The 26,776-nt window shown below is 37.9% G+C and overlaps 3 protein-coding genes across 3 annotated transcripts in view; 1 reads left to right on the top strand and 2 right to left on the bottom strand.

Annotated features, from left to right (window-relative positions):
• The first annotated feature begins 5,999 nt into the window (after nucleotides 1–5,999).
• LOC140244824 (allatostatin-A receptor-like) lies at nucleotides 6,000–7,160 on the top strand. The gene has a single exon (XM_072324438.1). It carries the CDS (start codon nucleotides 6,000–6,002, stop codon nucleotides 7,158–7,160), a length of 1,161 nt encoding a protein of 386 aa, XP_072180539.1.
• Nucleotides 7,161–19,072: 11,912 nt separating this feature from the next.
• On the bottom strand, nucleotides 19,073–21,241 carry LOC140244825 (pyroglutamylated RF-amide peptide receptor-like). Its single transcript, XM_072324439.1, has 3 exons — nucleotides 20,888–21,241; nucleotides 20,289–20,421; nucleotides 19,073–19,713 (listed from the first exon to the last, which is right to left on the bottom strand). Exons 1-3 carry the CDS (start codon nucleotides 21,239–21,241, stop codon nucleotides 19,073–19,075), a joined length of 1,128 nt encoding a protein of 375 aa, XP_072180540.1.
• Nucleotides 21,242–25,526: 4,285 nt separating this feature from the next.
• Nucleotides 25,527–26,776, bottom strand: part of LOC140244827 (somatostatin receptor type 5-like) — an 18,061-nt gene continuing 16,811 nt past the window's right edge. The window contains exon 5 of the mRNA XM_072324440.1: nucleotides 25,527–25,656. Coding sequence (XP_072180541.1) covers nucleotides 25,527–25,656 — 130 coding nt within the window. The remainder of the gene's footprint in view (nucleotides 25,657–26,776) is intronic.

The following is a 26,776-nucleotide window of genomic DNA, read 5'->3' on the forward strand; positions in this document are numbered from 1 at the left end:
ATTATTATTTTCACCAGCTTTAATCACAAATATCACAAGTTATCAAGAATGGAGCTCGTTTTGCAATAAAACTCTTCAGGTATAGATTTTAGATAATTATATAATGTATATGGGGAATATCTTCTAGATGTGTTGTCACTTTATGTTTACGATTTTTTTCTTTTTTTTTTTTTGCAAGCGTCGTTGAAATGTAGTTACACTATTCTTCGTGCATTGCAAAGTAGTTAAAGGTATCGTACAGTTTTGGTTGAGACCTAATTTCAGGTTTCTAACATTTTTTGGTGAGATAATGAGAAACCTCTTATGAAATATGAAAGAGCATGTAATTCTATGAGGAACTGAACGTTTATTTGATGAAAATTGGTTTGGAAATGGCTGAGATATCCAAAAAAAGAGCGATTCTAATAAAGTGTGTGACCCACACTTTATTACGATCGCTTTGTCTTACTTTGTTTTTGGATGTTTGAGTCATTCCAAACCCGATTTTCATCAAATAAACTTTGAATTCCTCTTTAAATGGTATGCTGTGTACTATTTCATAAGTGTTTTCTTGGTATCTCGCAAAAAGTTAAAAGCCCAATTCTCATCTCCACCAATACTGTACCATCCCTTTAAGCGGTTTAAGCGGTTATGTCGTGCAAGATGGTGGTATCCGATTATTGTGCACCTGCGATCAATAAATCCAATAACATTTATTTTGAAGGTACTTTTTTATGCCCTCAAGATTGCATCCACACACAAGATTAAAAAATCTCCCCCAGATAGGATGTATAACTTCTCTTCTCTTCTGTTGAGTAACCCAGAGCTAAATTTGAGCAATGGACATAATTACAGGCAAGTTACAGGCAACATACTAGATGCAGTAATGTCGTGTAAGGTGGTGATATCCCTTCATTGTGCCCGCACCTATGATCAGTCAATCTAATTAACATCTATATTTGAGGTACTATTTATACCCTCAAGACTGCATTCAAATACAAGACTCAAAACCTTCCGAAGAAATGATGTACAACTTTTCTTTTATGTGCAGGCTAGAGCTAAATTTGAGCAATGTAAGTAATTGAGTTCAAACCACTGCAAGATACACCATTATGTCGGATTTCACACCTGAAGTTAGCAGCGCAATGCTACTATCCGTAACCCTGCGCACATGTTATCGTGTTATCGTAGGCAACGCTGGTGTTTTTTTTTTTTTTTTTTTAAATGACAACTTCATAATATTTCATAGCCGTTGGAATAGGCTGGATTATGATGTGTACACGTTTCCTTGGGAATTGCATATAATATTCACACATGTATATATATTTTTCATGCGTAGCATTCAACTTACTCAGTAAAAATTAACTTCCTCTTGCATGTTCGTTTACAAATATTTCAGTCATCAAATGTTCGTTCAGTAAGCTACCCGTATACAAACATGCTTGTTAACCTGATGCACTGTTAGATCGCTGTTTGCACTCATCCTCGTGTGTTTTATTCTGCATTTTCAGACTAGCTGGATTTTACGGATCTAGGTTCTTTGTTCAATTCCTTGTGTACCAAATACTTTTGGACATCATATTATTGTAAACTGAAGATCCGTAAAACTTTTAAACGAAAGAGTTCTCTTATTTCCTCTTCGTTCTTCTAATATTTTCTTCTGATCCCATTATACCAGTATGCGCGAAATAAAAGTAGAATTTCGCAATACAATGTATTATTTTATATTCCATAATTTGATTCTTAGAATGCCCTTTTTGTGAGAAGATCTATTCTGTTGACCTGTTAAGAACAGGTCGATTATGCATGTGGTAGGTAATTTACCTTCAAATGTGCTTAAGGCTCTTCTGTAGCAATCGTTGAGAAAACTGTCCATTAACACTCTAAAAAATTCCGGGACAGAACTGACCCGGAACTGGTTCCGTTGGGGTCACACACCGTTCCAGGTCAAAAATGACTTGGAATTTGGTCATGAAGACCCGGAATGGTGTCACCCTGACCCAATTCATGACTCTGGATGGGGTCTGGTCATCGGAACGGTGTGTGACCCCCAACGGACCCAGTTCCAGGTCAGTTCTGACTCTTGACGTCGCCAGTTTGGCTGATCGAGCGGCGGCGCGGCGGTGGAGCTTGATAATTGATCTTTTGAGCATTGTTGAGAGGGGTAGTTGTTGCATTTCAACATCAGCTGATACATGTATGCTTTATCGGCTCATTGTGTAGGTAAGCGTGGTCGCTGACCTCGTGGGTCCGTTGACCAATGTTTTGTTGATCGATCTCGAAACAGCTGAGTGATGGAATGAAACATACATGTAATTTATTATTATTATTATTATTATTATTATTATTATTATCATCATTATTGCTATTTTTATTATTATTATTATTATTATTATTATTATTATTATTATTATTATTATTATTATTATTGAATATTAAGAGACTTGACTCCGACGACACTCTTCCAGACAGGACCAAACTGTCTCACTCAAGATCCATGACCTGCTGGTGTTGTACGTGCCCTAATTCCACTCCCTTCGGGTGGAAAGACTCATTCTACCAGGAGACAAAATGAATGTCGATGGGTCTCCCTTGTTCCCAATAGTTGCAAATAATTATAGTTATGTTTATGAAACACAATGAAGAAACAGCACTCTAACCAGCAACTCTTGGTCCCAAGGTGTGGCTTATATATGTGGGCGACAACCTTTCTGGTCAGCGTATGGCGCTGAAGAGATCACCTCAACCTCCTTCAGCACCTCAACTCTCAACATCGCAACATCTCAACAACTTGTACCAACGACAAGTAATGGAAGCTTCGGATATTAACGTGATGATACGTCCCAGTCAATCACAACACCGGCCTTAAATTTTCAGATAATATAAGCAATATTTTGCAAATCCTACTTTTCAAACTTGCTAATCAAAACCTATTAGTCCCGGCAAAGTGATAGCTAATTAGTATTTGACCCCCATACAATGTGTGGGGCCAAATATGTAAAGCATCCCCCATATATATGTATATATATATATATATATATATATATATATGATATTATTATTATTATTATCATTATTATATATTATATATATTATAGATAGCAAACTTGGAAGAAAATTAGCCAAAGAAATGCGAAAGTTTAAGGACCTTGATGTTTGTTTGCTATCACGAAAGGGCAGTACTGACGTGCAAATTGACAATCTAGCTCAAAAAAGAGATAAAAACGCTATGACAAAACAAAAAAAAAATAAATAAAATGAAAGAATCATTTCAGTTGGAACAATATCTAAACCGGTAAAATATTGTTTAATAGTTTCTATTGCTCCAAACCAGTCTGAAAAGGGCAGTGTCCTCACGTCGATAATATGCAATTGGTGTTTTCCTCATTACATTATGATGATGGAAAATTTCCAACCATTTTTTTTTCGGAAGAATGCATGAATGTGCCATCGATCCTGTGATATTGTAGAAGAAAGCAAAACTAAATAAATAGAAAAAAGAATTGTTCTCAAAGGTTTTACTTCTTTTGTAAACGAAGGTTGCAAGGATTTTCCTCCCTCCTTTTGTCTCCAGTATGTCTCATGAGCTTTTCTTTGTGTTTTCCTTTCCAAATCGATTTGAGAGTTTCATTCTGGGTTTGTTTGTTTTTTTCTCGTCCTCTCATCTTCGTCTGCTTCTTCTTTATATGATAAAAAATCAATAAAATGTATTTATGTTTACACCAAGGACGTGGCCATTTCTCTCTCTCTCTCCCTTACATCTGCTTATTGAGAAATCAATATTTTCAAGGAATCTCAATTAATAGGAATTTGATGGACTCTTGCAAGACAGTTTCCCCCTCTAAAGATATGCACGATACCTCTGTAATACTGTACAATGGAAAGTCAAGGCAAAAGAGAAGAATAGAATAGACACTGGATGGACTTTAAGACCGAGCGTCAATTTCTGAATGTTTCGAGCCGAAAGTTCCAATGCATTGGTATAAAGTTTGCAAAAAGAGGTAAAAAAAGACAAACTACATTTATCACAATTAATAGTACAAACTTGTTTCAACAGAAACACAAATGCACTTGTTCCGATATTACACATTTGTGAATAAATGCACATATACATTAAAAAAAAATGCATTATGCATTAATATTATGTATTTGCAGTTAATAATATATTATATCAAATTGGTGCCAAAACAAATTATTCCAAATTTTCACTACGTTACATTTTACCTACCTGATTTACATTGTAATTTTACTTAACCTATGTAATATTGTCATATACACCATGTAATAGCATGCAAGCACTACTAACAAGGTGACAATAGTCTTGTATAGGTGACAACTCTTTCGATTTCTGTTGTAATGCTGATATAGCAGGTATTGCAATTTCAACTTCCTTTTTGAATTTATTTACATGATTGAGGATTTCAATCCATAGGATCGTTAATATTCCTATCCATTATAAATCATGATTGAGCCTTAACCAACTTTTCCTTGCTTTTTATTTAGCTTTACTGGTTATTGCAATTATTGGTTATTGTGATTGATTTAGGAAGCTTTGTTTAATAATTATGTATCTACCCCTTTACGTATTTATTTACTCATTTAGCTATTCGTTATCTATTTCTTTACTTAATCTTATTTACCTGGTAAGAGAACATACTTGAATTTCAAAGCCTTCAAAAACACGAGTAAAGAGGAATCTGATATCCCCCAACACAGATACAAACACAAACCCAATACAAACAAAATAACACAGAAACAAATATACTGAGCAAAACTGGACTATGCATTTCAGCTTGCCTCTGTTTATATTTTCTCTATCTATCTATCTGTCTCGAAACTGAGAAGGCACTAATTTCAACGTGATACCCGTGTTCATTGATGACTTTTCATTGGTCACTTTTATCACGCATGCGCATGTTTACTCAGAGTATTTGATAAACCTAACAGTACAGCAGTTTCAGCGTTACTTATGCAGACATAGTTCTGCTAAATCAAGCTCGTCGTCACACTGAAACGTGGTTAACACGGTATCATAGACTGGCTAGATACGTGTAGGAATAAATCATTTGAATACTATTCTTGTACAAGACAAGTGAGTATCATATTTTTTTTCTCCAAATATATTATTGTGTACGGATATCTATAATGCTTAACGAAAATCATATATGATGCAAAATATGAATATTATATATTATGATTTTCGTAGACCATAACTTACATCGAATCTAAACGATGATAAGATTGGTCAGCGATATTGACAGTTGCTCTATGTCAAATTTGCCAACGCTGATGATAGTGCAACCGCCGCATACACTGACCGTACAGGATTACTGCTCTCTCTTTAATAATATCTATGAGCTCAGAACAAGTTTTAGGGGTTAGTATGTGATGACCAAATCAAAGCTACCATTTTATAGATAAGATTTTTCGAGATATCAAAAGATATCATCAACATAGACATATTTTTGTAAAGAAATTTTAACTCATCTGTTTGGTTTTTTTTTATATGAAGAGATCATACCATTCTCGTAGATCTGTTTAATATTAAAGCCCACACGAGTGTTTATACAGATATTTTACCCTTTCTTCAAATATACCATAGCAATATAGCATTTAACTGCTGTAGTTGGACGCTTTAGTGTAATATTATCATTTCCGAGAGTAATTCATTCCCTACCTATCCGTGAGAGGCCCAGAAATCTCCTGTTTCGTATACGTTGTGGCAAATTGTATCACTGCATGTAGATCAGCGAACACGTTTGTTTACCACCTGTTTATACCAGTAATATTATACATTTCCACTTCCCTGCTTGTTTCATTTCCCAGGGCATAAACGGACCATGACATTGTCCGCGTTTACTAAATTCACGAGCTTTCAACTGGTAATGCTGCTTTCATATTTGGAAAGAGTGGGAAGCAGTCAAACCATTTACAACGCCTCAAAATCAACCGGTAACGAAACTGATGGTACATTTTGGAAAATCATCTCAAGCGAGTCATATGATCAGGATGATATCACTATGCCTGAAGTAGACGCTACGACGCTGAGCTCTAGAGAAGATCTCGGAAGCAGACACCTTAGGGCCACGCCGCCGGTAAAAGAGAAATCGTCGTCTTCAAGAGCGATGTTTCAGGACTTTGTGGCACATAATTCCACTGACGGATGTCCCAACGTTCAGACGTCGTCTGCGTGGTCCTGGCAAGCCATAGCGTGGTCGTGGTGGTTGATCCTCCAAATGTTTACTGCCATGCTGGGCATTGTAGGCAATTCCCTTGTGATCATCGTCCTTTTCATCCGAAGAGAGCTGTGTCGTTCCACAGACACGCTGGTTGGTGCTCTGGCTGCGGCGGATCTGCTTGCGTCCGTCTTTATGATACCACTCCCTCAAGCACTAACGGTCCCTTCGTCATTTCTTGGACAGGTGTACTGCAAAGTTGTGTACTCATCTATGTTTCTTTGGGTGTCATTTGAAGCTTCCACTTACACCCTAACGGCCATAGCTGTGGAAAGGTACATCGCTGTGGCTTATCCTTTCCATTTTAAGAATTTAGTAACTCGGAAGCGGGTCGTCATCGTAATAGTAGCGAATTGGATCCTGGGGTTCATGATCACTTCTTACGTATTTAAAGTCGCAAATCTTGATAACTCTTCAAACCACTGCGTTCCGGCGTTCCTGTCCAAAGACGTCCAAATGCTCATCGGAACAACTTTGTTCATAATGGACTTTGTGCTACCCGCATTGATATCACTAACCATGCAGGTAATGACGGCCCACGCCCTGTTCCGCCAGTCTCGAGTGTTCCGTAAAGATAGCAATCAGGAGGGTGGATCGAATCCGTCGGCTAGACATCTAGCAGCCAGGAAACGCGTCTTACAGATGATGTTCATTGTGGTTCTCGTCTTCATCCTGTGTTGGGGTCCATCGCAGTGTTTTTACTTCGTCTTTAACTTAGGATTGCTAACAGACTCGCACTTGTATAGCCCTTTACACAAGTCACTAGTTGTTCTTTCTTTCGGAAACTCCTGCGCAAACCCGATCATCTACACCATACGTTACCCAGAGTTCCGCTCGGCAATAGGAGAGCTGTTTTCTTCGAAGAAAGGAAAGGCAAGGGCAGCATTATTCAGTGAGAGAACAGAGGGAAAAACTGTAAATTATGCCGAGAGCGTTGATGACTAGGCGTCTCTGAAGCGTAATATGTAATGTCATATGGGAAAAATGATTATTGGTAAAATAAGAATCGCCGTAAGTATATATCAGTTGAGAAATATCATCGAGATTTGTTTTCACTTTATGTTTTTTGATTTTTGTTGCTTTCGAATCAGTTCAAAACTGCTATATGGTACAAGATCCATAACGTGTTTTTTTTTTTCGTCGTGGAAATGTGGTTACATTGATCTTCGTGCATTGAAAGGTAGTTATGATTAGTTTCCAGTGTTGTTAAAGCGGTCATGTTGTGTGAGGTGGTGGTATCCTATTACTGTGCCCCGCAACTACGATCAATAAATCTAATAAAGATTTATGTTGAGGTACTTTTTTATACCCTCAAGATTGCATTCAAACACAAGATTCAAAAACCTCTCCCCCCCCCCCCCCCCCCCCGACTTCATTTCTCTTCTGGGGAGTCAGAGCAAAATTTGAGCACTGTACGTAATTACGTTCAGGCAACATGCAAGATTCGGTAATGCGAGGTGGTGATATCTTTCTCTTTTTTTCCCCCTTTTTTTAAGGTGACTTTTATACCCTCGAATACTGCAATGATACACAATATCCAAAAACCTCCCATTAAAAAAATAAACAAACAAACAAACGGCATATGCGCATTCTTTCGTTCAGTGAATTTAGACCTAAATTTGAGCAATGTACGTAATACAAGATGCTGTATATGCCGGACCTTTTCAGCTGAGGTAAGCATCACAGTATACTATGTTCCTAACCCTAACTCTTGATATGCACACTATGCTATGTTATGTAACATCTTACATACTTTTTGTCTAAATGCACTTCTTTATTCAATCCTATGTTCGTATTTTCATTTTTCTTTGTGCGTGGTTGTTAAAGGGATCGTATAGTTTTGGTTGAGACCAATTTCAGGTTTCTAACATTTTTGGTGAGATAATGAGAAACCTCTTATGAAATATGAAAGAGCATGTAATTCCATGATGAATTCAATTATTCGATGAAAATTGGTTTTGAAATGGCTGAGATATCCAAAACAGAGCAATTCTAATAAGTGTGGGACCTACACTTTTTTACGATCGCTTTGTTTTACTTTGTTTTTGGATGTTTCAGTCATGCCAAACCCGATTTTCATCATACTTTGAATGCCTCTTTAAATGGTATGCTCTGTACTATTTCATAAGTCTGTCACAAATGTACACATAAGTAGTTATGTACATGTATCAAGGCTGTATGCATGGTTGTTTTAATGTGTATGTACACAGGTGGACCAGAATAATGGAGAACATTCTATATGATATAGATATACACTTGTAGTATACATATAGGCTGACCAGATCAGTGGAGAATTTTCTATGTGGTATACAATGTAGCTACAGTACATGTATGCATGTGACAGGAAATGCATAGCTCACTCAATCTAGAATGAGTTAACCCATTCCAGAATATTCTGGGAAGTGTTTACATATTTGGCTGAGTGAGGCACTGTCCCTGTAGCCCAATGTGATTGGTAGTTAATTTTGGCAATGATGTTATACACATAGTTAGGCAGTGAGTCATCCAGGATTCCTGGAATTTGGACTTGCTAGTATGTTCAGGTATGTGGCCCCAGGTTGGAGAAAATTACAGAATGTACTAGAAAGGGGTGAATGGATAGTATATAAGCTGGAGAAATTCTGAGGTAGGCAGAGTACCCAACACCTCTGCTCTGAGAGTTACGTCACTTCTGGCTCTGAAGCGACTTGTTAAAGTTCGTCCTGTGTTACCTGCTGACTTGCTATACAAACTGTGTTTGTGGAGATAAGGCCTGGGAGACATTTTGCCTGCAGAGAATTAATTTGCCTACATTGGAGATAGACTCCATATCTTAGTGTCAACGGACATTATTACGGCAAAGCTGTGACGGGCTGGATTCCTTGCTGGACATTATAAAGTGAATCATCATTCAACGCATCAACTAGACGTGGTCGTCATAACATTTGGATTCTGCACGTTTCGCCGTGGACATATTTCGTGGACTTTACCCCGGATTTATACTGTGGATTAATGCAACCTGTGCCTTTGGATTAACGTCGGAGGAATCAGTCGTCGGTGCATCAAGGATCATTCATCTGTGCATCGAATATCGTATCTGGTCACTTCAAGGACTATGTGATTGAATTGGCTGTAATGCATGTAAGTGATTCCATTACCGACTTATAATTGTGGTATTGATCATTATTGTACTGATGTGAAAACCGATTACGAGTCTGTACCCACAATATCACTGTTAATAAACCGCCTGAACATTAGTTGATTGTTTCTTTTGTGCGATCATTCTCAGAGTGATTTTGGTCGTAACAAGTCTTTTCTTGGTATCTCGCAAAAAGTTAAAAGCCCAATTCTCATCTTCACCAATACTGCATACCATCCCTTTAACATTATTTTACAAAATATCATTATTCAATAATTAGTCAGTAAATTTTCGTTCAGTAAACAACCTACCCGTATACAAACATGTTTGTACTCATCGTTGTATATGAGTGTTGGTTTGTTTTGTTCCTATGTTGTTGTTGTTTGTTTGTTTGTTTGTTTGTGTGGGGTTTTTCTTTTGCATTCTCAGACTACATAGATTTATACAAAGATCTAAATTTTTTGTTTAACAGTTCCTTGTGTACTCCGTACTTTTAAACATCATATTGTAAAACTGAAGGCCACGAACCACCAAAATTTCAAAGGAAGTGGTACTGGTGTTTTCTTTTTAGATATGTTCTTTTAATCAACTACCAGTATGTTCTTCTGATCCTGATACACCAATCTGCGCAAATAAAAACGGAATTTCACAATACATTCCCTACTTTGTGAGATTCATGCTGATGGTAAAAAAAAAAAATAAAAAAAAAATAAAAAATTCATGTCTTTGTGGGTAATTCACCGTCAAAACGTGCCACGTGCTGTCCTGTAGCAATCTTTGAGAAAACTGCCCAAGGAGATTTCAGTTCAATTCAATCCAATTCAATTCAATTCAATTCAATATTTATTTTCATACTTCTTGTATATGAATATTACATCAGAAATAATAATGCAAGTTCTTTTACATTGTAAACAATGTGTAAAAACAAACAATATACATGGTAATAACACATCAATAATTGTAATGATAACTGGTCGAAAATCGAAATGGGGTTGAACAAAGACAAGTATAACGGGACCTACATGAAAGCAAGCTTGTTTGGATGAAAGCAAGCTTGTTTGGCTGTAAGCCCCGAGTAATCAGTGTTTGTGAAAAAGAAACGGAGAACGGATAGAAGATAAGACTAGGCGAGTTAATGGTACCAAATAAGAAAAGCGCGATATGCCTATGTGATAAAAAAGAAGAAAAAAACTATACTAAAATGCGAACCATTATTGTGACCGAGCTATCATTCGTTTCCGGAGTAGAACATGATTTGCATATAGCGCCTACTTTGGTATACACTATAAACTGTTGCTACATTAAAACTATTACAAGGTTATGTTCAGTAAAACACAAAAAGTAACATGTACAGCTATCAAGTCATTTGGTGCCTGTCGTCAAGCTCTGGGTAGAAAGTGAGAGAGAGATTTGATTTTGCGATATCCAGTCCAAGGGAAAGAACGGCTGTGAAACTTCGATTGATTAATGACCAAGTATGAACACCATAATATTCAAATATCTAAAGTTTCGTGCTCTCTCTCTCAAAAAAAAAAAAAAAAAAAAACACCCTCTTATAATATATATATATAGAGAGAGAGAGAAAGAGAGAGATTGCAGTTTGAAGTGGCTTCGTCTCTTTCATTTCAAAATGAAACGGAAATATTGCCACCTTATGAAATCTCTGTGGAACAGCACAAATAAGTGGATTTTAACAAATGTCCATTTTTGCTTTGATAGCAATAGTTTGGGGACAGTACAGTAAAACAAAAACAGATCGTCATAACAGAGATATGCAAACTTTCTAAATGCTGAAAGGAACTCCTCTCTCTCTCTCTCTCTCTACACACACACACACACACACACATATATATATATATATATATATATATATATATATGTAATATATAATATACAATAAATATATAATATACATGTCCAGATTTATAATTCATTTGTAGATAGCAAACTTGGAAGAAAATCGGCCAACTGGATGCGTGGTTTTTGTTTGCTATTACAAGGGTGGTAATGACGTTGCAAATAGACAGCCTAACTTAAGAAGAAAAGAGATAAAAACGCTTTGACAAAAAGAAACAAGATATACGAATCGTTTTGATTAGAACAATTCCCCTGATCAAAACCGGTGAAATATTGTTCAGTAGCTGCCATATTGCTCCAAACAAGACTGAAAAGGGCAGTGTCCTCACATCCGCATATGCAATTGATGTTTTCTTCACCACACAATTTTGTTATGATGGAAATTTTCCACCCATTTTATCGGAAGAAAAAAATGCATGAATGTGATCTTCCATCGATCCTGCGATGTAGACGAAGCAAAAGTAAATAAATAGAGAAAAATTTGTTCTCAAAGGTTTACTTCTTTTGTAAACGAAGGTTGCAAGGCGCTCCCTCCCTCTTTTTGTCTCCACTATGTCTCATGAGCTTTTTCTTGGTGTGTTCCTTTACCCTGTTCACAAATCGATTTGATAGTTTCATTCTGGGAATGTGTTTTTGTTCTTTCCCCATCTCCGTTTGCTTCATCTTCATAACATACAATCAATGAAATGTATTTATATTTTTCACCAAGGACGTGAACGCTTCTCTCTTCTTTCTGATGTACCACTGTCATATATATTTTCAAGAAATATTTAAAAGCAAATATGTTTTCAAGAAATCACAAGAGATATAAAAGTAGTGAAAAATCAATTGAGAATACTTTTTCGCCGTCTTGTTTTTGCGACATTTCTCTCAAGATCACCCCCCCCCCTTCCCCCTCCATTTATGCACGATACTTTGTACTACATAATACAACGTACGGGCAAAAAGAAGAAAAAGACGCTGGTTAGACTTAGAAAGCGAGTATTGATACTTTGGATTCTATCGTTCCGACCGAGTATCAAGTTTTCGTTTTTTAAGAGGAAAAACGGTATTTATCAGACTTTTACATACTATACTACAAACATGTTACAACAGAGACACAAAAGCTCACGCTGTGTTTTACTTTTTCTTTGTAAAAATACGCATATACATAAAAATGTGCATATTTTCATGTTATCTATTTGCAGTTCGAATGTCAAAATAATCATATCAAACTGCTGCCACGACACATTATTCCAAATTCTTACTATGTAGTATTTGAGGTAATTGATTTACAATAAAAAGTTCGCTTAACCTAGTAATATTACCATTATGTACCACAATAGTATGCAAAGCAGTTGATAACAGCATGACAACACATGGTTTTATGGGTTACAACTCTTTCAATTTCTGTTGTAATGCTGATAGCAAGTATTGCAGTTTTTCCTTTTTCCTCACTCGATTTAGAAAGCTTTGTGTATGTGCATTAATTCTTATATATTTATATTTATACATAATTATATATAAATATATATTATATATATATGTATAATTATATATATATATATATATATATATATATATAATTATATATATATATATATATATGTATATATATATATATATTATAAATTTTGCAGCCTTCTAGAGGCATAATCATTTAAAGGGGTATGTATATGGATATTCAATACCAACACAAACAAAACAAAACGAAACAGAAGTAAATAATATCACTTTTAAATAAAACTGTAAAATTGCATTTCGGCTTGCCTCTATTCTTTCTCTCTGTCTGGATGTCTGTCTGTCTCTCTCTTCAGCTGCTCTTTCTCTCTTGAAACTGAGAAGGCGTCCATTTCAACGGGATACCGTCGCTCATTGATTACCTGTCATTGGCCACTTTTATTGCGCATGCGCATGTTCATTCAAAACATTTGATAACCTCGCAGTATAGGGCAGTTTCAGCGTTACTTGTGCAGACATAGTTCTGCGAAATCGGGAAACTGTAACGACGTTTACAGGGTACGATAGACCGGCTAATACGTGTAGGAATAAATCATTTGAACTCAAGTCTTGAACAAGTAAGTATCGTGTTGTTTTCTCCAAAATATACATAATATACGTGTACAAATATATAAAACGGTCAACGAAAATCATTGAAATATATATGATTACATATTATATGCAATATGTATGTATTTGAATATTACATATAATTTTCGTAGACCATATATAGCTTTAATCTAAAAGGATGATAAAAATTGGTCTGCGACATTGACAGTTACTGAAGGTCAAAATTGCAAAAGTTTCGGATAGGACACTGAACATCCACTGCATACACCTGATTACTGTTCACTGTTAATATCTATGAGCTCAGACCAGAATTAAGTTTTAGGGGATAGTATGGCATGTATGTGATGATGAAATAAAAATTACTAGTACCTTTTCACAAAGAACGTTGGAGATGTCAATATATACTATCTGCTTGATAGTGTAGGCGAAATCTATTTTGCAAAGAAATCTGACTTTTTGATATGAAGAGATCATAAGCTTCTGGTAGATTTGCAGCAAAAGCCACCAGAGTGTTTATGAAGTTATTTCACCATTTTTTTTTTTCAAACGAACATGAATTCTTATCATAGAAACACCTTTATAGAAGTTAACTGCTGTAGTTCAACGTTTGAAATAGTATGATGTTATCATTTCCCAGAGGTATTCATTCTTTGCCAGGCTCAGAGGTCTCCTGCTTAGTAGGTCGTGACAAATTATATAAATTCATAGATGAGCAAACACGTTATTTACGAGTTATTGTTTGCCAGCGATATCCTACATTTCTACTCCCACGTTCGTCTGTTCTCCCCAGGACATACACATACCATGGTATCGGCTGCTATTACGACATTCACCAGCATTCAACTGGTAATTCTGCTTTCGTATTTGGAAAGAGTGGGAAGCAGTCGAACCATATACAACGCCTCAATATCAGCCGGTAACGAAACTCGAAGATATAACATATTTACGCATAATGTTGCGATGTTTGAAGTGGAGGTTACAACGCATATCCCTGGAGATGAGTTCGGGAGCAGACATCCCTGGACCACGACGGTAGAAGGGAAATCATCGTCTACAGGAGCTGTCTTTCCGGACTTTGTGGCGCCTAACTACACTAACGGATTTGGGTCTGATATCAGTCCCAACATTCGGACGTTGCCTGGATGGTCCTGGCAAGCCGTAGTGTGGTCCTGGTGGTTGATCCTCCAGATGTTTACCGCCATGATGGGTATGATGGGCAATTCCCTTGTAATTATTGTCCTCTTTGTCTTACCTGCCTTGATGTCACTTACCATCCAGGCAATGACGGCCCACGCCCTGTTCCGCCAGTCCCAGGTGTTCCGTCGAGAAGGCCGATCAAACCCGTCGGCTAGACATTTAGCAGCCAGGAAACGCGTCTTACAGATGCTGTTTATCGTGGTTCTCGTCTTCATCCTGTGTTGGGGTCCATCGCAATGTTTTTACTTCGTCTTTAACTTAGGATTGCTACCAGACTCGTACTTATACAGCCCTTTAAACATGACTTTGGTTGTCCTTTCCTTCGGAAATTCCTGCGCAAACCCGATCATATACACCATTCGTTACCCACAGTTCCGCGCGGCAATAGGAGAGCTATTTTCTTCAAAGAAAGGAAAGGCGAGGGCAGCACTATTCAGTGAAGGAACAGAAGGAAAAACTGTAAATTATGTCGAGAGCGTTTCAGCCTAGTCGTCTTCGGAGCGTAATACATACATGACATAATACTGTATTGCAATATTGAAGAAAAAAAACAACAACCTTATGTCAATGTAAGATTAGAATTTAAATCTCCCCCCCCCCAAAGAAAAAAACAAAAAACACAGAATTAATTTTACAAATTGAAGTGTAATATATTTCAAATAATCAAATTGCTGCTACATCATATCATTTACTCTCCACCCAGCGGTCATTGCGCTAGCCAAACTAAATGAAGTGATAATTGCAATACACTTATGTTTTTCATCCTGATATAATGACGGTATTTCTGAAAATTCTGCCAAAAAAAAAAAAAAAAAAATCTACGCATCATTGGTTAAAATACCTTATTCTAGTCCGTAGATTTTCAATATTCATTTGCCGATCGCCCTTTCTGAGAAGCGTCGTAAATTTATTTTGAAAAGGATTTTCTAGGTTTTTTTTTTTCGTTATCAAATGAATTCAAAATTAACTGCATGGTACAAAATCCAAAGCTTCTTTTAAGTGGTTTAATGTGATTAGACTATTCTTCGTGTTTGCAAAGTAGCTCTGTTTAGTTTAGTTAATGTAGGTCCTACAGCTATTAATAATAAATGTAAGGTGGAGGTGGTTTTTTTTTCCTACGTTACCCGCAACGTCAACGAATTCAATGAACGTTCAATTTTAATACGTATTCGTGGGAAACGCTGATTTTGGTTGTCGAAAAAAAAAAAGAAAGTTGACAAAATATATCAATCATACATCTTTAGTTCAGTATATATATTTAAAAAAAAAATAAAAGTATGCTTCTTAACCTACTTCACTATTAGATGGATCAAAAGATCTAAAGAAAGATCAAGCGTTTGCCCAAATCTGTGCTGCGATATTTCCTTGTTTTCCATACTTTTAAACATCAGATTGTAAAACTGAAGTTTGGGCAACAATATTAATAGGCATAGTTATAGTGTAACAATACAGTTAACGACTATTATCAAAGTTGCTTTAATTCGAATTGCATAGTTGCATGGTGTCATCTCAAACAGAGTGATGGCAATTTTACTTGTTTTACGGCACGCTATTAGACGTATGCATTAGTACTGATTTCAAAACGGCGTGGCAGCACAGGGTACGACGATGACTTCCCCCCCCCCCCCCGCATGTCCCTGCCCTGTAAATTCTAGCGTCCCGCTGGTCAACTTGAGATAAAATCCCCGTTGCCATACCAGATTACAAAAAAAAGAAACAAATATTCAAAGCAAGTACAAATCCGTAATCGGAGAGACATGACTGAGACTACATTAGTTCCGATAGCGGAAACATCACTTTTGCGTCTTCATTTCACAGGAATTATGTTCAATAATATTGTTTCATTCAGTTCTTGCATTAAGTTTTGTTTGGTCTCATATGACTTTCCTGTCGTGTGGAGTAATGTACATCTTGTCTCTTCTTTAGCCAATCGTCTCGAGCGTGCCGAGAATCCTGTTGTATTTAGTGCTTGTCGAGGTTTGTGACAATCGGAACGACGATGTTGCAGCACACCCTACCCCGGCAGACACCGATCGCGAAAACTGCTAGAAAACTGTGCCTAGTGTGAGAAATTAAGAGTACATCAAATCTTTAATCTACCATATGGTGAGGTGAAGAAGTGAAAAGGAAAAGTAGTTTGAAAGCGATAAGAAGAATGCAACAACAGAATCACTTTTAATTGCAGATTCGCATAAATAATATCTTACACGAGCAATGTGGTAGCTGAGACAATCACGCAAATCCGCAGTTGCTAAAGGGACCCGAGTTCTAATTCAAAATAGGACGGGAATTTATTGTTATATTTGTGGAGTTCAACCTAGCTTGGGTTTATATGAAGAGGAACATGAGTGCATGTCATCAAGCTGAACATACAGTAATTGACGGGCATTATTTCAAACATGAGGGCTTATCTATTCTGATTTTGAATAATATCATTCGTTCTAGGAGTGTTTCCTTATATAGTTATTTGGAAGTAATAAAAGTATGTATAGGCCCATTTACTGACAATAGCAGATTACTCTGATGATGATGATAATTTTGAATATAAATGATGGCTGATTATGTAATATGTTTTTAAAGCTATTTTTTTCCGCGGGCATACATTGTTCACGTATATATATATATATATATATATATATATATATATATATATATATATACAGTGTGTATATATATACATTTTGCACGTCACGAGCTACACACCGACCAATGATACAACCCATTAGTCATACGGCCCACTAATCACACTGCCCACGAGTCATCCATCCCACGAGTTGGGTTGCAAAGGAGTGTCGTGACGTGAGCCCACGAGCTCGACAGGATATACAGCGCCATCTGTCAAAATCAATAATCAATGTACGTACTGTCGAGGTTATGGACCTTTTTGGGTTTTGTTTTGTTTTTTTCCTGTATAGTGTCGAGGCGGAGCTCGTGGGCCTGAGTTTCACTTGTTGTCTAGCTCCTATTGTCGCGCTTAAGTACACCTTTGTTGTCAATTGTTATTTATTTGTTTTTATGTTCCAAACTTGCGCGTGTTCTCTTTTGTGCTATAAGTGAAATGGGAAATGAATTCAATTCAATTCAATTGAACTTGCGTTTTAGAATTTCTGAGAATATCAGTTTTCGACAATTTGATTCACTCAGCAATTTTCAATACATATATATATATATATAATAGTTCTTTTTGTCTATGTACAATTAAGATTGACCATACAACTACACAGCTACTCAAAAAAAAAAAAAGATAATTCATTGCATTTTGAAAGCTCTCTGGTTATGTACCGCCCTGTATAGATGGTAGCTCTACATAAAACTTAATGTCAAATCACAGTTACTTGTAAAGAGAACGTTTTCCAGAGAGAACATTTGCAAAAGCACATCTCAATTTCAGGTTAAAAGAATGTGTAGGGCCTACTTATTATTTCATGAAAGAAAAAGAGATAACTGTACAATAGAAGTATAGACGAAACAGGCAGCCAGACAGACCGACTGATTGACTTTAATGCTCAAATTGGTCGATGTTGTCGAGGTTTAAATGGCCGGAATGCCTCATCCGTAAAGAGGATATTTTCAATTTCAGTTTCAATTTATTTTCATATTTCTCACAAATAGCACAAAAATTACAATTATAGAATTCAAAAATTATACAAAACATAAAAGTTTGTCTTGGTATAAACACAAGTTTTTACACATCAGAGTTGAGCTATGTTCATAATGCGAGAAATATGATGGGGCCTGCGTAAATTGGCCAGTTGAAAACTGAAACACAAACAGGCTAACGTTGCAATAGAAAAAAAAACAGAAATTTTCAAGATTTTGCTACTCATTAAAAGTTCATTCGTGTGGGATAATCAATTTCCAGTATGATTTACAATTCTGATATCGCGTTTTTGTACAATAGATAACAAATCGATCAGATTTTTAGAAGCATTTCCCTTTGAGGTAGGATTCGTAGAGTCAAGCAACCTGTTGCATCTCAAGACTGCATCGGGTCAATTCGAATCGTGATTACATTTCTATGAGGTCAAAGGTCATCGCCGCTTGTGACTGTAAAACACGTACACGTAGGCCTACTCTTACAAACACATCAAGCATGAGACACATATGACACATGATCACGTATTTCATACAAATTGCGCAATGCTAAAATGTAATCCAGGGTCACTTACTGGCCAAAGCATATTCATATTTCACGTTCACCTCTTTGAATATCATAAAAGTACATTCGTGTTATGAGAATCAAGCATTAGATTGGAAAGGAACAAGCATGTCTTCAGTAAAACGGTGGTGTTATATCATTGTGGAAACGGAATACGCAAACTTGATGAGGTTGTGATGGGATTGCTTTATCGTTCTCGTATTGACCTGCAAGCATATCTCCAAATGAAAATGCCTTTTTCTGAAATTTAATTCGGAAGAAAATTAATCCTAAAATCTGTCAGATCAAGTGAATCAGTAGAGCACGACACGGACGCAGTGTCCTTCGCAGTCGGAGAAAAGTAATTAATGACAAACACAAGGTGACTCTCCATGGGCAAAGCAACCATCCAGTTATTGGTAGACCTACGACATCCGAATCCTTCCACATTTGACTTATCACAATGATCCTGTGCTAACAACATTAACTCGATTAAATTCACAACTTAGTGGAGTGTTCTTCGCTGTTGATATTGTGTGACGGGAAAAACGCGCCTTTTACTGGCTCTGGTTGGCGGTCAGCCAGTCGGCTGTTCTTTGAATCTACATCGACAATAGTCGAGTTGGTTCTCTTTTCCCGCTGCCGGCGACAGACGACACATACGTAACAGAGGGCGTGGCAAATGTTGCGGTAAAAACGCTCGTGAGAGAGCGCGTATAAAAAAGGATTTATAAGGCTGTTCAAGTGTAGCAAACTCTGAGCCACTGTGAATATGATCACTACAGTGGCGGGATGAACGTTGCGCGATCCGCCATATGTTATCCAAAGAAAGACAGCGTTATATAGTCCTTGGATGACTATGAACACTAGTACGATGAAGACGGACGCGCGCAAGACGGCATTCTTTTGGCGCGTCCGTCTTAGGCGCGTTTCGGCCGTGGCGTTTTCATCGCTGAGTCGCTTCAACCACACCACACGTAGAATGGCCACGTAGCAGACGAGGATGACTGCAACTGGAATGACGTAAATGATAACTGTTCCAGCTGTCACCAGATATTTGGCGTTAGGTTCCTTCCATGATTCCAACATGTCGCCTTCAATCTCTGCTCCGAAATAGAACCCTCCGATACCAAACGATACTGGAGATCGAAATGAAAAATACAGACGCACGTGTAGTACTACATTTGCAACACATTGCCCTGACAGTCATAGACTCGCATTAAAGTATCATGTCATGAAACGACTTTCCTTTGATCTTGTGATTTATTCTGTAGGCCCTATTCCCAATCCAGGACGTTTGTTTTTCAAGTCATGCTCACTATAATCAGTACGTCGTCTAAAAAGATCACAAAATTATCGTAACCTCTCCCAGTAGGTCTACTATTATGTTTTTGTGGACATCTTCATTTGTATCAACACCAACTGCCATCATGTTGTTGATATCATTTCGTAGTCCTGATATTGCGATGGTCGTCATCCGTAACAGATCATCGTTTGGTTTTCATTATTGGGAAATATCAGAAGGCCTATTATGTATAAACATGATTAATGAGATATTAGAGACAAAAAAAAAAAAACAAAAACATGTGTGTCCGAACTAGCATTTATTTTAAAACTAATGAACAGCGTGCGAGGAAGTTTGCACTGCTGGGACAGTAAATTCTCCCCCCCCCCCCCCCCCCCATGATGTTTGTTCATAGAAATCGACACTTACATAACCAAACGAGGAGGCAGATGATGATGGCGCGTTTTTTCGTCCGACATCGCGATCGAAGAGGGTACACTATCGCAAGGAATCGATCGATGGTCAGAGCCGTAAGCATCAGCACTGTGGCCATTGCAGTCACCTGCGAGGAAACGAAAGCTGCGAATGAGCTGGCTATAGAGGTACATGTGATAGCAATGAATTAAACAAAAACAGAAAAAAAAACAGTGATTTTCCGAACATGTTGCAGTTTATGTTTTGCTACAGTAGACAAAAAAACAAAAAAAAACAAACGAACAAACAGATACTCTCGAACGTCTATTGTTATATAAATGCATATTATTGGATTTTCTTGATGTGTAATGTATTAAGCAAACACCGTGTACAGATTGTAAATGTTATGTGCAGAACATAAAAACACACGCAAACGTATCAAAAGAATCAACTCGTTAATATATCTCTTTTAATCTTCTTCACTCTACCAAAAGTCTCTTAGGTACAACTGATTGCCGATGATAGCAGTGGGTAATAAAGCAAACTTAATAATATTATAGCGCACAACTGTGCTTTAACAGAATGAATGTCAAATTTTCTTCTTGAAAGCTTACCAGTTCCATGTAGTACACGTATGTCGACAAGGCCGTGGTGAACCTCTCAGGCTGAAAGGCTCCCCTGTAGTACTCGTAGTTGTTCGAGCCGGCGACGAAGACCAGAAAAAGAATGTCAGTGACAGCAAGATTGACAATGTAGACGTTGGGGATAGTTCGCATCTCTGGATACGCGAGGATGGCGATGAGCACGAGAACGTTGGCGGTGATGCCGAGGACGATGACGACGAGTGTGAGAGGGAAGAGGACTCGAGAGATGGAGATGGTAAGACTACACTGACCCAGGAAGGCGTAGGAGCAGTTCATGATGTATTCACTTGTCAGAGACTGGTTCAGCGATGAGAGCGTTTCCATGGTTACTGACCTTAACATTATCAACGGCAGAAGTGTGGGTATAGAGGGAAAAATCATAAAACTTTAGTTTTTTACTCCTTTAATGAATCCTCCAAGTGAATGTAACTGCCGTCGTCATCGTGGTCATACGTGATTTTTTTTTGTGTGTGTATTTCAAATTCCAGTTCCGAAAAAGCAAGTATACGAGGCTTACTTTTAAACTTGATTATAAGGGAATTGTGGTGGTAGACACATCGGTCTTTATCTTTGACATACTGACGTTCTTGATATACAATTATTTATCCAACATTCAACATCATATTAACACCATTAAGTAACAGAATGCGAAGTAAGAAGGGGGCAAAAAGCCACACCATAATTGTCCCTTATTGAAGTATGTATTAAAAGATGAATTCACTCTGGAAAATTCTTGAGATGACTTACTGATTTCATTTCATCTCCTTTCATCTTAATAGCAAGGACCTTCCCGGATTGGGGGGGGGGGGGCAGGGGGAGGGGAGGGGAGAGTACTCGTTCGGTTGCGTCGAGGGTTAATGCCCCCCCCCCCCGCCCCCTTGTGTAATAATAATTATGCATACGTGAATATCAAATCAATTACTATTTGGTGAAAATCAGATTTGATTTTGACGAAACTTCCACTACGTGTACACGGCTTCTTTGAATTCATTTGACTCTTATTTTAGTCAAAAACTATGAGTGGATTCTAAGTGAGGACTACTGACTGGGAGTAATTATGACGAGTAAAGCTGCTGTTTGATTTGCTCTCCACTTCGAAATTACTTCCTGTCACTTGGGCTAAATTGATAGATGCGACTCGCTTCACAATCATCTGTATAGCCTTTGCTTTTGTCAGTGGTTATTTAAGGCTTGTCTGACAGTTTGCTAATCATGCTGAACGGTAATTATCTCTCCTTTATTTTGTTTTTTCTACAACCTTGGTTTTATTGTCAGTACTTGTTGCATTTCGAGTGCACATAATTTTTTTTTTCTTTTGCAGGTTGTGAAATATTCATGCATTGTCTTAATGTATTTCAATTTCAATTTCAATTTCAATTTCATTTTCGTATTTCTGGATGGAAAATATATAAAATATAACAAAATATAATAATACAGAATGTCCAGCTTGGATATATACAAAAAGAAATACAAACATAGTACATAGCGGTCGATGTGTCATTTTCAATAAAAAAGAATGCTAAAGAGAAATACGATGGAACCTACTAAAAAGCAAAGCTTGTTGAGTGTAGGTCCCAACAAAAGCCTAGTGTGAAGAACAGGATGAGGAGCACGGGTACAACTAAAGACCAAACTAAAGAATAAACAAAAGAGAATGACAATTAATACTAGGGGGTACAGAAGATTCTTCTCACATAATTAATCATTATGATAAAATGAGAACAAGAAACCACATGCTGCACACTATATAGCAGTTGCTCTAATAGCAGTTTTGACAGGGAGTGATAAATTGAATGCGACATAATTTTATGGTTTTAACATTCCGGCTTCCATTGAAAATACACGGGGAAAGTGTCGGAAAATGGAAGACATGAATCAACAATTCCTATATGTGATATACCAGCCAACTGCAATGCCGCATGAAAAAAGAAAGAAGGAGAAACTATGACGGTATGTGACGCGACCGAGGGTCTTATACTAGAAGTGGAAGGAAAGCACCGATAGGCACGAATTTGAGAGAGCATACAGCTACATCTATATGCATAAGTCTGTTCACATGGCAACAACCGAGCAGTATAGCAAAACATCCATGAGCATGATAAAAAGGAATGTTAGTGCACTTGCGTGTTGGTAGCTATTCAATACATGTTGTCTGAGTTTGCGCTTAAAGGATGATAATGACAAACAGCTTGTAACTTCTGCTGGGAGATCATTCCAATATTTTGGACCTGTATACATAATATTGTGTTTTTAGCGAAAATTTTTCGAGTGCGTGGAAGGTGAAAAGCCTCACTTTGGCGAGTTGGATACTGGTGGACAGAATTGTTTCTTATGAACATCTGTGAAAAAAAAAAAACATCAGGAAGATCTTTTGAGGAAAATTTATAAAAAAAAAAATAAAAAAGTTATAATCAAACAAATCGGTCATTTTCACAAGTTTATTTTTCTGGAATAAGGCGTTTGTGTGAGATGAATACCCGGCATGGTTAATAATTTTGATCGCTAGCTTTTGAAGAAGAAAAAGCGAATCCAGCAAATATTTGGATGCGTTACCCCACGCAAGAATTCCATAGTTGAGATATGGTCTGCAGTTCCCAGGTACCACATGGGCATTTGAGGCTTTTACTTTGGTATTTTGACTGTGAACAAATTTCGTTTTCTATCCACATGTATTTGGTGCTTATGACGCGCCTTCAGAGTGATATACAAGTATAAGCACACGCCCTATCCCTTGAATTTATTGCAAGGTTCTTATCGCAAAATAATAATGGTAATGGTAATGATATCATGGTCTTTTTCATCAATGGTAGCCTGTACAGTGTTACCACTGATCTACCAGAGGGCCCCGCCATTATGATTACCCTAACAATGACGGGTATTCCTTGTCACACCTGGGTCGAGAGGGACATAGCTAGTAACAATTATCTTGGCACTAGACGGGATTCGAACTCAAGACCTTCATCGAATTAAGGTGAAGAGTCTTACCCACTAAGCCACAGTGCAGCCACCGTGAGTAAAGTAGGCCTATACTTTGTATAACTTGCCATCAAAATTTACAGAGATATTTTTTGAACTCTAACTTCGTAATACCTTCCGGCACACGTAGATCATACAATTACAACAGCTATGACTGTTGTGATGTGTATTGTGGTTCATAGGTACGACTGATTGAACTGATTTGTCACTTTGAGCAACAAATAATTTGACACGCCCATGCATTATTTGAATTTTTCCCCGAGAGCTCATGTTATATAGGACCTATAAAGGTCAGACTGGTTGGCATAATCGACATGATATTGTGTGCTGAGTTCGACGCAGAAGTGTGTACGGAATATCGTTTACCTGCACACACTAAAAGAGGGCGCACATGAAAGAAAGTATGCTGTATTATTGTGTAGGAACAATCGAAGAATATCCGCAAAGCTGTCTACAAGCGAACACGCACTGAAAAAGAAACCCAACAACTGTATGATACTTATCTGACGTACGTACCTTGAAACATTCCGGTCAGAGCTGATCACGTAGCAAAGTTTCGCCAACCCCTTGATTTGTGTTCAAGAAGAGCTAGGTCTTCAATATTGGACCATTATTACATCCGTTTCGTACATTGACTTTCTACATGGTGCAGACCTTTCATGGTGAACACTAATCATCGAGAAATTACAGTGAGGATCGAAATCAATCACAAGAACGAAAAGGTATTCAAGCCAAATACTGTTATATGCATACGCTGTCTGCTAAATATGCGTAACACACAAACACACGCGAACACAAAAGACGTGCAGCCGGACAGGCACGAAATGCAGGGATCTGTACCAACCACTTCGGTCGAGTCGAGATTTGGGGCAAACACCATTATCCTGTTATTGACATGCTTGACAGATTGATTATTATTAGCTGGAGCGACGGCTTCAATACCTGTCCAATATTCACTGACGGGGGGGGGGGGGATGAGACAGACTTCCATTAACCACAGTTATTGAGATCGCATAAGCGGTGCTGTTTTGTGTGCGTGAGTGGTATGTGAAAAGCACTCTAAAAGCTTATTAAAAGTTCTGTATTGTCACTCAGATCGATTTCTCAACGTCCATTTCATTTCCATAATGGCAAAACACCTAATGATTTCTGGAGGCAAGCTCTTAAGAACGTTTCTCGAATTCTTGTGGATCAAGTCATGCAAGTGGTGTAGAAGTTTGTGTTTGTGGGGAGCGGAATATGTGTGTGTGTGTGTGTGTGTGTGTGTGTGTGTGTGTGTGTGCGTGTGTGTGTGTGTGTGTGTGTGTGTGTGTGTGTGTGTGTGCGTCTGTGATTGCCATCAACCGCGGACCACTCCATCAAAAACTACCTTCTAACCGCGGACGTACGTGCTATGGGGGACCGTCCACGGTTGAGATAACGATTCAGTCGTATCAAATTTACGACAATAGAGAGGGTGTGTGAAAATTGGATTGATCAGAGATTCGTCCGCGGTTTCATGTAAAAGGGCAACTTGGTGGGTACGATTTGTGTAAGCAACATCGACCTGTGTATCACTGATGTTTCACAGCGCCCCCTCATGACGGCGCGGCTGCTGGAAACGTACGCGTACGTACGCCTGGCAAAGGCTGGCCTAGCTGCTAGCATACGGGGGTTTACGGCCGGCCCCGGCCACCACGATGCGCTGCAATTTTGCGCATGCAAAGCAGGCATAGCCACTATTGACAAATCCGAGGGCCGCCCAAACCACGGCACGAGACCGGCTAAAAGAAGGAACAGGGGGAACAGAAGTAGGGAGTGGAATCTACTCGAGATGCAACAAAGTAAGTGAGGCATATTATTTTATGGTAGCACAAATAACTGCAGTATCACATTTTGAGGGCTAGTTTTTATAATTATTCATTGTATTCATTTGTGTGCAAGCCACGAGTGCAGTGGCAATGCCAGTATGGATATTGGTCTAGGTGTCTCCGCGCTCTTTGCACGGCATGCCCGCGCTGACCGGCCTCTTTAGTTTTAGCCTTTATATCTCCGGGTTTGCCAAGCAAAATAGATCTGTAACGTTAGTATTCTATAGACTTCTAGTCTTTAGGTCTGGTCTCTAGATAAATATACTTGAACGACATGGTAACTTCCAGTGGTAACTACCATGGTAGTTACCACTACCATTACTTAGAACTACAACAGAAGAGGAAGATTGGATGTGAAGTGTGTGGGTTTTTTACCTGTAGGCCTAACTGAGGACTCTCTGATCTTTTTTTTTTTTTTTTTTTTATACTGCTAGAGTAGGTGAGGGTAATTTCGGCCGCCTTGGCAAACTTTGGATCATATCTTCGCTCACACAATCTGATCTAATAATTATACTGAGTAGGTCCAGGGTAGTAGCACTAGCGTTACGTTAGCAGTCACCCGCCATACATCCTTCATAAGTGCCTCGTAGTACTTTATAGACTCAAGTCTAACAATGCATAACGTTAGTTTTATCGTAGATAGCTAGTACAAGAAACCTGGCTGCATAGATTTGGTGTCGGGACATAAAGTCTCTATTTCCTAATCACTTTAAAAACTGAGAATTTGGAAGTCGAGTGTGATTTTGCACTTCCTTACGTGTGCAAATAAGGAGACATGTCACATAGGCCTATTGTGAATAGATCTAACGTTATACGTGTAGAAAGTTCTAGTTGTGTATGTACACTGTCCTCATTTTCTGTCATTGTCATATTCTTTAACTTAATTAAGTTGGGGTTAAGCCACTTTGTTTTTGTTTGTTTGTTTCTTTGCTTGTGTTTTTGTAAACTAGACCCGAGGATACTATTACTATAGTACACATACAGAAGTTGTAGGCCTACCTACACTCCCTACAGTAGCTGGTATGCACTTCCT

Source organism: Diadema setosum, chromosome 21 (genome assembly GCF_964275005.1).
Source record: "Diadema setosum chromosome 21, eeDiaSeto1, whole genome shotgun sequence".
Taxonomy (NCBI): Eukaryota; Metazoa; Echinodermata; class Echinoidea; order Diadematoida; family Diadematidae; genus Diadema; species Diadema setosum.

Excerpts from the sequence above, each read along its gene's own strand:
- LOC140244824 (XM_072324438.1), top strand. The coding sequence starts at position 6,000 with ATGCCTGAAGTAGACGCTACGACGCTGAGCTCTAGAGAAGATCTCGGA.
- LOC140244825 (XM_072324439.1), bottom strand. The coding sequence starts at position 21,241 with ATGGAAACGCTCTCATCGCTGAACCAGTCTCTGACAAGTGAATACATC. Across the intron at positions 20,422-20,887 it reads ACGTGTACTACATGGAACTG|GTGACTGCAATGGCCACAGT; the intron begins GTAAGCTTTCAA and ends GTTTCCTCGCAG. Across the intron at positions 19,714-20,288 it reads CTGCCTCCTCGTTTGGTTAT|TATCGTTTGGTATCGGAGGG; the intron begins GTAAGTGTCGAT and ends TTCGATCTCCAG.